Raw genomic sequence first — 11,964 nt, forward strand, 5'->3', positions numbered from 1 at the left:
TACATTTAGAAGCAAGTCAAGCAAGAATACTGTTCTATGAGTCAGTTAAAGCAGAAAATAGTCTATATTGAACTTAAATGGCTGCCATTAATAAGTACACTTAAAAGTTATGACATATGGATTAGGAGTTTGGCCTACGAGTAGAGAGAGCTTGGCAAGCATGCACTAACATACAGGCATGAGCCACTCCCATCAACTGACATAAGCCATTAAAGTAAAAAACAGAGAAACCAGGACGGTAGCCAGGCTGAGTTCAAGCACCAAGTCCCACAAAATGATAATAACAATAACAATAATAATAATTATAATAATAATAGAAGAAAATCCATTTAATCATGAATGAATACATATAAATTCCGATGGAAGAGTTTTATGACTGTATTTGTGCTTTTGTGTCTGCTAAGGTACATTACAAAGCAGTAACTTTCTACCATTCTCAAAACTGTTGTAAAACCATTCACATATCACAGCTGCATTGGTCATACTATATTATCAACCTGAACTGCAGAAAAGCACCTGCAATCAAGAATGAACTTACACAGGGTCTCATAAAATTGAGATTTCCTAATCTTTTCACATGGCCTCCAGATAATCTCAGTACTCTGAGTCTATGTATTTACTTTGGTGTGCACAAGTTATTTTTTAACTAGTTGGTGATTTCTCCTTGAAAAACAGCAAGAGCTGAGAAAATGCAGTCTGGAAGGAAGCATTGCTCTGCTACAGAATGGTTTCCAGAGTGGCTACAGCTCTGCTCTTGCTACAGCTGAGTGGTTACTTTCTTTCTGCAAAATGTGGGAAAGTGCTGGTGTGGCCCATGGAATACAGCCATTGGATCAACTTGAAGACAATATTGGATGAGCTTGTGGTGCGGGGTCATGAGGTGACTGTTCTTGTATCTTCCAGTTCTGTTTCCTTTGATACCAACAAGCCGTCTCCTATTAATTTTGAGATCTATCCTTCACCATTCATCAGTGAGGAGATAGAAAGATATTTCCTTGAATCGCTTAGAAAGTTGATCTATGAGCTGCCAAAGCAATCATTTTGGACATACTTTTCCATGTTGCAAGAACTTTTGTGGGAAGATTCTGATTACTTTGAAAGTATTTGTAAAGATGTAGTATTGAACAAGAAACTTATGCCAAAACTACGAGAATCAAGGTTTGATGTCATCCTCGCCGATGCCTTCAGTCCCTGTGGTGACCTGTTGGCTGAACTACTAAATCTCCCCTTGGTGTACACTCACCGCTTCTTCCCTGGATACACATATGAGAAACACATAGGAGGACTTCCCATCCCTCCCTCTTACGTGCCTGTTGCGCAGTCAGAACTCAGTGATCGAATGACATTCACAGAGCGGGTGAAAAACATGCTGTATGTGATTTATTTTGACTTTTGGTTCCAAACATTTAATGAGAAGAAGTGGAGCCAGTTTTACAGTGAAGTTCTAGGTAAGTTCTATTCTCTTCTAAGCTTCTCTTGCTAAGTCCTAAAGTTGCTTGGTCTTTGAAGGTGAAAGAATGTCAGCTCAGAGGAATTTCTCTTTGATGAAGGAATTTTTCTCTAGTAAGGTTTAAATATACAAGAGCATTTGTATCCAATGCAAAGCAATTCTAGAAAAGTGTCAGAAATCTATGGGAAACATTTGAATAGGATACTTCAAGAAAGCCCCTCCCAAAGTTGCTGACTGAAGATTTCCACACACAATCTTGCAAGTTTAATTGGACTTTAAAATCAATAACTCTCAACTTTCCTAAATTTCTTGATCAAGGTACACACAGTCTGAAGACAATATATTCTTGGACCAAAATTAACTGTATACCACTGAAGACTTGTTTCACCTTGTGTAGATAAATGTTTACTCACTTAGAAATTAAAAGTTTTGCCAGGCTAGGTGGCTCACAACTAAAATCCTAGCTACTCTGAATGCTGATACCTGAGCTCAAGGTTCAAGGCCACTCAGACATAAAAGGAACAGAGACTCTTTATCTCTAATTAACTTGAAGACAATGGGAAGTGGGGCTTGGCTCAAGAGTAGGGCAGTAGCCTTGGGCTGAATACTCAGGCATAATGCATAAGCCAGTTCAAGCCCGAGGACCCCCACAACCAAAAAAAAAAAAAGAAAGAAATTAAAAGTTTTTCACTTTTTCTAATAAATTCATTCATAGGCAGGAGATATATTGTCTTTATACTGGATACAGTAAACCTAAGACTTCAGATTTTTAGTGTTTTTATCTGAATCCACCCAGAGTTTAAAATGCATATTTAAATAACCAAAATGTAGCCAATATTTTTGAGTTATGTCTGAAAACCCTCTCAAAAAGCTTTTATCTGAAGAAGGGGAGGTAAAAGTCTGTTAGATTCTCCTATCTCCAATTTACTACCCCTCCCCCCCAAAAAAAGCCAGGTGTGGTGAATCTTGCCTGTAATCCTAACTACTGATGATCAAGGTTCAAAGCCAGCCCTGCCACAAGACGACCTGAGACAGATCTCCAATTAACCTCTAGAAAACTGGAAGTGGGTGTTGACTCAGGGGTAGTGTGGTAGCCTTGTGCTGAAGAGCTCAGGGACAGCACCCCCACCGAGTTCAAGACCCATGACCCACAAAAAAATAAAATAAAACAATAACAATAACAAAAACTATGGATGAAGAGCACTGACCTTGAGCACAGCAGCTCAGGAATCATGCCAGGACCCTGAGTTCCAGCCCCAATACCAAGGTGTGTGCACACATGTGCACGTATGCGCACACACACACACACACACACACACACGCATACACAATAATGTTGAAGTATTGGCTTGCAAATCATTTAGACTATTTTAAACAATGACTCTTTACTATATTAATTATGAGTAAACATAAATTTGTCCATATTCTAAAACTTTCATAATCCTTATTCATAAATACAGCTATGTAGCACTAAAAATTATGAACTCTTTAAGTGTAATAAACACAATAGAAATGAAAATAAGGGGAACAGAAACACAGCCATACACAAAACCTCTCAGTTCACGCCTGGGAATGTAGCTTAGTGGTAGAGTGGTTGCCAACCATGCATGAAGCCCTGGTTCAAATCCTCTGTACCACATAAACAGAAAGAGCCAGAAGTGGGGACCAGGAGTTTGGCCCAGTGGTAGAGTGCTTGCCTAGCATGCATGAAGACCCACGTTGGAGTCCTTGGTACCACATACATTGAAAAAGTCTGAAGATGCTGTGACTCATGTGGTAGGCTCTAGCCTTGAGAAAGCCCAAGAACTGTGCTCAGGCTCTGAGTTCAAACCTCAGAACTGTCAAAAAAAAAAAAAAGAAAAAAGTAAAAAAAAGTCCGAAGTAGTGCTGTAGCTTAAATACTAGGCTTCTAGCCTTCAGCAAAAGAATACAAGGACATGCCCCAGGCCCTCAGTTCAAGTTCCAGAACTGGAAAAAAAAAGCACTAAAAACCCAAAACAGGTTCAACTTTCTTAAAGGAATAGTAGAGGCAGCTGAGCCAGCAAAGGTGTTTCCAAGAGTATTATGACTAACAGGGAATGGTAGGCAAATCTATGTGTAGATTTGCAGTTTTAATAGAAAACAAATATGTATTTCTATCCACGCTGGCTTTTGGGGACAGATGTTTACAGTTGGGAAATACTAGATGAATTACAGATGCAGTTGGCGCACATCAGTCCACCTTCCTTCCTTCCTTCCTTCCTTCCTTCCTTCCTCCCTCCCTTCCTTCCTTTTCTTCTTTCTTTTCTTCTTTTTTGCTTTTTTTTGGCCAGTCCTGGGGCTTCAACTATCTCACTCTACCAATTGAGCCACAGCACTACCTCTGGTCTTTCTGTGTATGTGATACCAAGGAATCAAACCCAGGGCTTCCTGCATGCTAGCCAAGCACTCTAGCACTAGGCCACATTCCCAGTCCCTTACCAGTCTTTCATATGGTGACTTCCCTGCTCTGCACACACACACACACATATATGAGCTACATGCATTATAAGTGCATATATTCAAATGTGCATTTGTATATGCACACTTATATACATGACCATACTTAAACATATATACACTTATATGTATGCATACACATATCGCTACATACATGCTAATATTTTGAAAACAGACAATTTTGGATATATCTCACAATATTATTGAAGGTCCACCAAGACAAGTAACATTTATATTCACCTAACAATTTTCTTGTACTCTGTACATTTGTTCTACTTTTTCCCTTTCAGGGAGACCCACTACCTTATATGAGACAATGGGGAAAGCTGATATATGGCTCATTCGAACCTACTGGGATATTGAATTTCCTCGCCCGCTCTTACCAAATTTTATATTTGTGGGTGGACTCCACTGCAAACCTGCCAAACCTCTGCCTAAGGTATATATATTCCTGTTTATTTGCTTCTGTTTTCACTCATTCTCAGCAGGAATGACTCTATATGATTCACTCACCATGATTTTGTTTTTGTTTTTGTTTTGTTTTGTCAGTCCTGATGCTTGAACTCAAGGGTCTGAGCACTGTCCTTAGGCTTTCTCAAGGCTAGAGCTCCAGCACTTGAGCCACAGCACCATTTCTAACCCCATCTATATTTATGGTACAGAGGAATTGAACCCAGGTCTTTGTGCACTCTACCACTAGGTCAAACTCCTGCCCTTCATTTATTGTGTTTGTTTCAAAGAGAGAAACATGGAAAGTGATAAATAGAAATTCTGGCATACATTCTTATGTTGGCATCCACATTCCCCTTACAGAATTTAAGAGAAAACTTTTCAGCTTTCGGTAAATCGAGGTATTGTTCGTATGACCATAAGAAAACATCAAACTCATGTATCATTACACAGAGAAACACAACCAAAGTGAACATTCATTTATTTAAAATACATTTGAAATAATTTAGCTATAAAATGAGGGTTTGGGGCCATTAGCATGGCATAGTGATAGGATGTTGTCCTAGCTTGCACAAAGCCCTGGGTTTGATTTCTCAGTACCACATAGACAGGAAAAGCCAGAAGTGGCACTATGGCTCAAGTGGTAGAGTGCTAGTGTTGTGAAAGTCCAAGGACGGTGCCCCGGCGGTAAGTTCAAGCCCCAGGACTGTCAAAAAATAGTAGTAATAGTAAGGATTTCAAAATATATATTATGTGTACATTATTCTACAATCACTTATGAATATTGAACTAGTGGGGCACTGGTGACTCAGGAATATAATCCTAGCCACTCAGGAGACTGAGATCTCAGGATCAGTGTTCAAAGCCAGCCAGATCATGAAAGTCCAAGACTCTTTTCTCCAGTTAACCATCAGAAAACCAAAAGTGGCCAGTAGCTCAAAGTGTTTAGAGCACTACCCTTAAGCAAGAGAGCTCAGGATAGGACCCATGCCTGAGTTCAAGATCCATGGTGGAAAAACCATACATACATAAATACATGCATACATAAATAAAGCAGTTCTTAAAATGGTAATGATTCCTTGCAAAATTAAAAATAGGACTGTATATAGAGGTTCCCTTCTTCAATACTTGTTTGTTAAACATGTCATTTGAAATATGATGTAAAAATCAATGTTAATAAATTATTTAAGAAAAAATTTAAAATTAGATTGATGATTTATCAATAGGTAGATTGAGTTTATTGAAGGATCTTCATGAAGCACTCATCCTTAAAGGAAAGTGGTAGAAAAAACCCTTGGCATCAATTAACAGAGTCATAAATACACAATATGTAGTATATACGTGAAACTAAAATGTGTGAACCTTATGGACACATGAGTAGACTTTCAGAAGTTTGTAATCCACGAACTAAAACTACCCAGTCAAAACAGAACTCCTCTATGACCCAGCAATCCCACTCCTGGGCATTTAACCAAATGTCCACAAACAAGACCACACTAAAGCACAACCATGTTCATTGCAGCATATTTTTTTTACCATAGCTAAGATATGGAACTAACCCAGATGCCCCTCAGTAGATGAATGGATCAAGAAGATGACCCATACATACTCAATGGAGTTCTATGCTGCCACCTAAAAGAATGATGCCTCATTCAAAAGGAAATAGAAAGACCTGGGAAAATAATACTAAGTAAGGCAACTCAGGCACAAAGGTTGCACTGATTCTCTCATTTGTAATAAGTAAGATATGTCTATGATATTCTTGGCAGAGGATCACAATAGCCCAGTCACTTAGTACATAGGACCTATCCTGGCTTGAACACAGGGCCTGCGAGCTGTTCCTGACCTTTTGTACTGAAGGGTAGCACTCTACCACTTTGTGCCACAGCTCCAATTCCAGATTAGGAGTGGCTAATTGGAAATAAGAGTCTTATGGACTTTGTTGCCCAGTCTTGCATCAAACCGCAATCCTCAGATCTCAGCCTCCTGTGTAGCTAGGATTTCAGTTATCGGTCACCTGTGCCTAATTGCCTATAGAGTTTTCAAACGCTCTTTTTAAAATGGTTGTGTGTTTGTGTGTGTGTGTGTGTGTGTGTGTGTGTGTGTGTGTGTGTGTGTGTGTGTGTGTGTTGTTGCTCTTTTGTAATCAGACCAAAATACTTTTGTCACAGGAAATGGAAGACTTTGTCCAGAGCTCTGGAGATGATGGTGTTGTGGTGTTTTCTCTGGGGTCAATGGTCAGTAACATGACAGAAGAGAGGGCCAATACAATCGCATCAGCACTAGCACAGATTTCACAAAAGGTGAGAGATCAGTGCCCCCTTCTAAACACTAAAACATTTGAGTACAGAAGTCAATTGTTGGGTTGACTGTAGTTGGATAGCCCATACCTAGCAAACACAAAGCTCTGAACTCAAACCTAGTACTGCTAAAAAGCTTAAATTGTCACAATTGTTACAATGGTGCTAATGCATTTTACGACACATATATTCTACTGCCGAGTCACATCATCAGTCTTCTTCCAATATTTTACTTTTTAAATATAATTTTATTATTTTAAGGTGTTATACAGCCAAGTTATAATTTCATAAGTCAGAAAGTAAGTACAGTTCTTTTTGGATAATGTCACTCAGTTTCCACTAGATAGTTGAACATAAAGTCTAGCATCTTGCCTTGGCCATTTTCTAGATTATGATCCACACACATATTTTAGGCTTTCCACTATACATCTGGGTGTGAATCTGTGTTTCTGCTTAATTGGAAGTCTCATCCATTACATAAGAACTTTGACTTTTCAGTCAAAAATATATTTTTTTCTATAACAACAGGTTGTATGGAAATTTGATGGCAAGAAACCAGACACCTTGGGATCTAACACTTTGTTGTACAAATGGATTCCCCAGAATGACCTACTTGGTAAGAGTCTGGAAAATAAACAGAGAAATGTATGAGAAACATCTATGTGGGAAGGTAATAGTTCAACAGGAAACAAGGTCACTGATTATTTATTATGAGAAAATTTTAAATGAAAATATGTATGTTTTCTAATACCACATTAAAGAGTAAACTTACAAACATCCCCATTTTAGTGTATGTAATTATGCTCTCTATGGGAAGAATAAAAAGGTCTTTATTAAAATATTATAATATAATAGAGAGGTCTTTATTATACCTCTCTCAGAATTGTAGGGGCAGTTCTTTGATTGTCTCTCCATCTCATTTTCTTAAAGCTTCCTTATTATTCACCTGTTGCATCTCAGCCACTAATGAAAAATGAAAGCTTCTCTTATATTACCAGAGACCATGCTTTCCATTGAGCCTAATCCCTAAACATAGTCAAGAAGTGTTATCGCTATTCCTGACGATATATAGTCTGTGTTTTCTGTTATTTCCGCACCACCACAGAGTCACCTCCTTCCTGGGACACCTTTGTTGGTATCAGAATCAATGGTGTTATTATGTCTGTATCAGAAAATGCTCGCAATGACCCCCAAATCGTTTTTTTATGAAGCAGCACAAGCTGTCTCTTTTCAAAAACTGTTACTTTCATTTTCCTGCTCTTGCCAATCTTCATCATTCAATCCTCACCTCACACAATATTTCTACTATGAAGGCTACTTGTAATTCTCCAGTGGATTTAAGGGCTTCTTATAAGATTGAAAGCAACTTCATTGCAATGTCATGGCCATAATGATTTGCAGAACACTATCTCCTGTCAAAACTTTTAATACTCATTTCTCCCTCGGCTTGTAAGCTCTCTAATAACTAATTTTGATGAAATACCCCCAATCATAGGTCATCCAAAAACGAAGGCTTTCATAACCCATGGTGGAACTAATGGCATCTACGAGGCAATCTACCACGGGATCCCCATGGTGGGCATTCCTCTGTTTGGGGATCAGCCTGATAACATTGTTCACATGGTGGCCAAAGGAGCAGCTGTTAGAGTGAACTTTCACACCATGACCAAGTCAGACCTTCTCAATGCCTTGGAGGCAGTTATTTATGACCCTTCGTAAGTAGAATTATATTCATAATACATTCCATATATTGTATATATTATAGAACTAGATTCATTATAAAGGAATTCTTGCCATCCATGTATATGAATTTCACCCTTTGGGGAAGGAGGTTTATTTTGAAAACAGTTTTGAACATTGCTATCTGCGAAATCTGCTTTTATTTTCAACAAGAAAGTCAATTTTGTAATTGCCAAGGATACCATAGATTACTTGGAGAATCAGTGCAATAATACCTAAGTGTACTAAAAAAGTTAGAGGCATATATCTATTGTAAAGGACACTCCTTTTTAAATGTGACTTTAAATAAAAATTTTGCCTCATATAAAAAATATGAAGGACAGGAACATAAGTGAAGATATTTTAATGTTATACCTAAAATTTTTGAAACTACAAATAAGTTTTTTGCTTAAAATATTCATTTATTAACAATTTTTACAGACTTAAATAATGATTCACACTTAGGATAAAATGTATAGAACCTTGCTGGGCACCCGTAGCCATGTCTGTAATCCTTGTGACTCAGAAGGCTGACCTATGAGCAGCTCAGTTCAAAAACAGCCCAAGGAAGGAAAGCCCATGAGACTCTGATCCGCAATTACCCACCAGAAACCCAGAAGTGGGAGTTTTGATCAAAGTGGAAGAGCACTTACCTGAGCACAAAATATCAGCAATAGCACCCAGGCCCTAAGTTAAAGCCCCAGGACTGACAAGCACACATACACACACACACACACACACACACACACAAACACAGACACACATGCACACACATGCACACACACACATGTATATTTATGAAAATTATTTATTTCAGAAAACATATTATAATTTGAGTGTAATAGAATACAAATATATTTCAATGATTTTTTATCACATAGAAAAGGTGACATGAAGCCGGTGTGGTGGCTCACTCCTGTAATGGTAGCTACTCAGGAGGCTGAGATCTGAGGATCAAGGTTCACAGCCAGCCTGGGCACAAAAGGACCTGAGACTAATATCTCGAATTAAATTCTAGAAAATGGAAAGTGGGGTTTGGCACTCCCAGGCAGTGTTTAAGCCCTATGACCCACCTAAAAGAAAAAAAGAAAGAAAAAACAAAGAGAGAGAGAGACAGAGAGACAGACAGAGACAGAGAGACAGAGAGAGAAAGAGAGAGAGAGACACAGAGAGACAGATAGAGACAGAAATCAAGCAGGCAGGAGGGAAGGAAGGAAAGGTGATGTGGCTTTATGGTATTTCTCATGTTTAGGGTTGTTATACAGATATGGATGGAGAAGAAAAGTACCCTGACCATTGATATTTTCTATTTCCTGACCATTGACATTTATATGAGGTTCTCTATGATGAGATGAAATCAAGCTTAATGATACTGGAAGGAGGAATACTAAAGAAAAGGAAGACAGTAACTTATATCTTGAAGTTAGTGAGGGCCGGGACTTTGGCCTAGTGGTAGAGTGCTTGCCTAGCTAGCATGCAACAAGACACAGGTTCTATTCCTCAATACCACATACATAGAAGAAGCTGGAAGTGGTGCTGTGGCTCAAGTGGTATGGAAGAGCACAAGGACAATGCTCAGGCCCTGAGTTCAAGCCCAGGAATAACAAAAAAAAAAGGAAAGAAAGAAAAGAAAACAAAGTTAGGCAGTAGCTTGTAAGTATAGCAGGAAGATAGACAGTGGTGGCCTATAATCCTCAGTTCATAGCCAGCCAAGGCAATTAACCAACAAAGAGCCACAAGAGGAGCTGTGGATCAAGTGGTAGAGAACTACCACCTGAGTAAAAGAGTTCAGAGATAGTGTCTACACCCTGAGTTCAAGCCCCAGGATTGGGGGAAGGGGAGAGAAGTAAAGAGCAGAAAAGAGAAACATCGTATCAGAGATTAGACAAGAGTCCAGTTATAGGTGAAAATGATGCCAGCTCTGACCATGTAAAATTATTCTCGCTGGAATGTGGCGCAGTGGTAGAGTCTTAGCCTTGCATGCATGAAACCCTGAGTTCAATTCCTTGGTACTACATAAACAGAAAAAGCAGAAAGTAGTGATGTGGTTCAATTAGTAGAGTAGTAGCCTTGAGCAAAAAAATGCTCAGGGACAGTTCTCAGGACCTGAGTTCAAAGACTAATTCTGGCAAAGAGTATAACACTAATAATTATTCTTTCCAAGAAAAAAATTGTCTTCTTTTTCTGATTGTTATGAAAGATAGATATTTTGATCACAGTAATGTTACAGTTTGAGGACCATCATTTAAAAATATTCTGGAAACTGTGAGGGGCTTGAGTGAGGGTAGGGAAATGGGAACCAAGACCTGAGAAAGGATATAAATGTATGTGAAATAATGTACTGTCTCTCTGGCGAATATTATGTAATCCTTCTATTAATTACAATAAAAATACATGAAAAAAATATTCTGGAAACTGGTAGAAAATAAAAAGAGAGGGCATGAGAAAGATGGAAACTATGACACTGGTTAGGAGACATGTTAATCCTCAAAAAGTTTTTTAAATGCTTCAAGACAATTGTCCTCAACCTGCATTTCCACTGTTTCATTAGGTAAATGTAGAACCTGTCACAACCATTTCCTCTCATGGAAAAAGGTACTTTTCCCTTCTGACATAAGTTTTACAAAGTTAGAATTTTATCAATCAAAATTTCAAATGAAAAATCACACCTTGCTTGTGAACAAAAGCAATATCTATGGGGAGTGAGGGGTCTGGGGGTTGGTAGGAACCCATGTGCCTATACACTGAAACTGGAGCTGAAAACTCGGGGTCTTGCCCTTCTCATTTACTCTTGTCACTAAAGTTCTGTCCTCTCCAATCTGAGACACACCTTCACTTCCATCTTTTCTCTAGTTATTTGGAGATAGATCTCAAACTTTTCTGCTGGGGCTAGTATCAAACTGTGCTCATCAACTGTCAGCCTCTTAAGTAGTTAAGATTACAGAACATATTATATTCATTGTGAATGATACAATTTTGCATCAATCATATACATATACTTGTGAACAGTTTTCATTGAGTAGATATGCTTAGGCAAATTATCTTTCTCTTAATGTTGGTGTCTGTGTTTCTTTAGCTATAAAGAGAATGCAGTGAGGTTATCAAGGATTCACCATGATCAGCCAGTGAAGCCTCTAGACCAAGCTGTCTTCTGGGTGGAGTTTGTCATGAGACACAAAGGAGCCAAACACCTTCACCCAGCTGGCCTCAACCTCAACTTGTTCCAGTACCACTCTCTGGATGTGATTGGCTTCCTGCTCGCCTGCGTGGCAACTGTCATCTTCATCCTCATGAGATGTTGCCTCTTTAGTTGTCGAAAATTTACTAAAACTGGAAGAAAGAAGAAAAGGGATTGATTCCAGAGTGAAGGAATTGTCCTTTTCTACATTTATTCTGTCAAGACAAAGTTTGTCCTCAAGGCTTTCACTGTTTGTTTTCTGATTTGGATTTTAGTTGGTTTTGTACGTGTCTGTGTGTGTGTGTGTGTGTGTGTGTGTGTGTGTGTGTGATGTGGCTTGAGCTCTGCTTGGGCATTGTCCCTGGGCTCTTGGTCTCAAGGCTACCACT

The 11,964-nt window shown here is 38.7% G+C and overlaps 1 protein-coding gene across 1 annotated transcript; it reads left to right on the forward strand.

Moving 5' to 3' along the window:
• Positions 1–377: 377 nt before the first annotated feature.
• On the forward strand, positions 378–11,815 carry LOC150055674 (UDP-glucuronosyltransferase 2B31-like). Its single transcript, XM_090343491.1, has 6 exons — positions 378–1,448; positions 4,219–4,367; positions 6,550–6,681; positions 7,207–7,294; positions 8,174–8,393; positions 11,474–11,815. Exons 1-6 carry the CDS (start codon positions 725–727, stop codon positions 11,751–11,753), a joined length of 1,593 nt encoding a protein of 530 aa, XP_090199617.1. The 5' UTR covers positions 378–724; the 3' UTR covers positions 11,754–11,815.
• Positions 11,816–11,964: the final 149 nt, after the last annotated feature.

This window comes from Megascapheus bottae, chromosome 13, assembly GCF_031878675.1.
Source record: "Megascapheus bottae isolate mThoBot1 chromosome 13, mThoBot2.hap1, whole genome shotgun sequence".
In the NCBI taxonomy this organism is placed as follows: domain Eukaryota; kingdom Metazoa; phylum Chordata; class Mammalia; order Rodentia; family Geomyidae; genus Megascapheus; species Megascapheus bottae.

Excerpts from the sequence above, each read along its gene's own strand:
- LOC150055674 (XM_090343491.1), top strand. The coding sequence starts at position 725 with ATGGTTTCCAGAGTGGCTACAGCTCTGCTCTTGCTACAGCTGAGTGGT. Across the intron at positions 4,368-6,549 it reads CTGCCAAACCTCTGCCTAAG|GAAATGGAAGACTTTGTCCA; the intron begins GTATATATATTC and ends CTTTTGTCACAG. Across the intron at positions 8,394-11,473 it reads GCAGTTATTTATGACCCTTC|CTATAAAGAGAATGCAGTGA; the intron begins GTAAGTAGAATT and ends GTGTTTCTTTAG.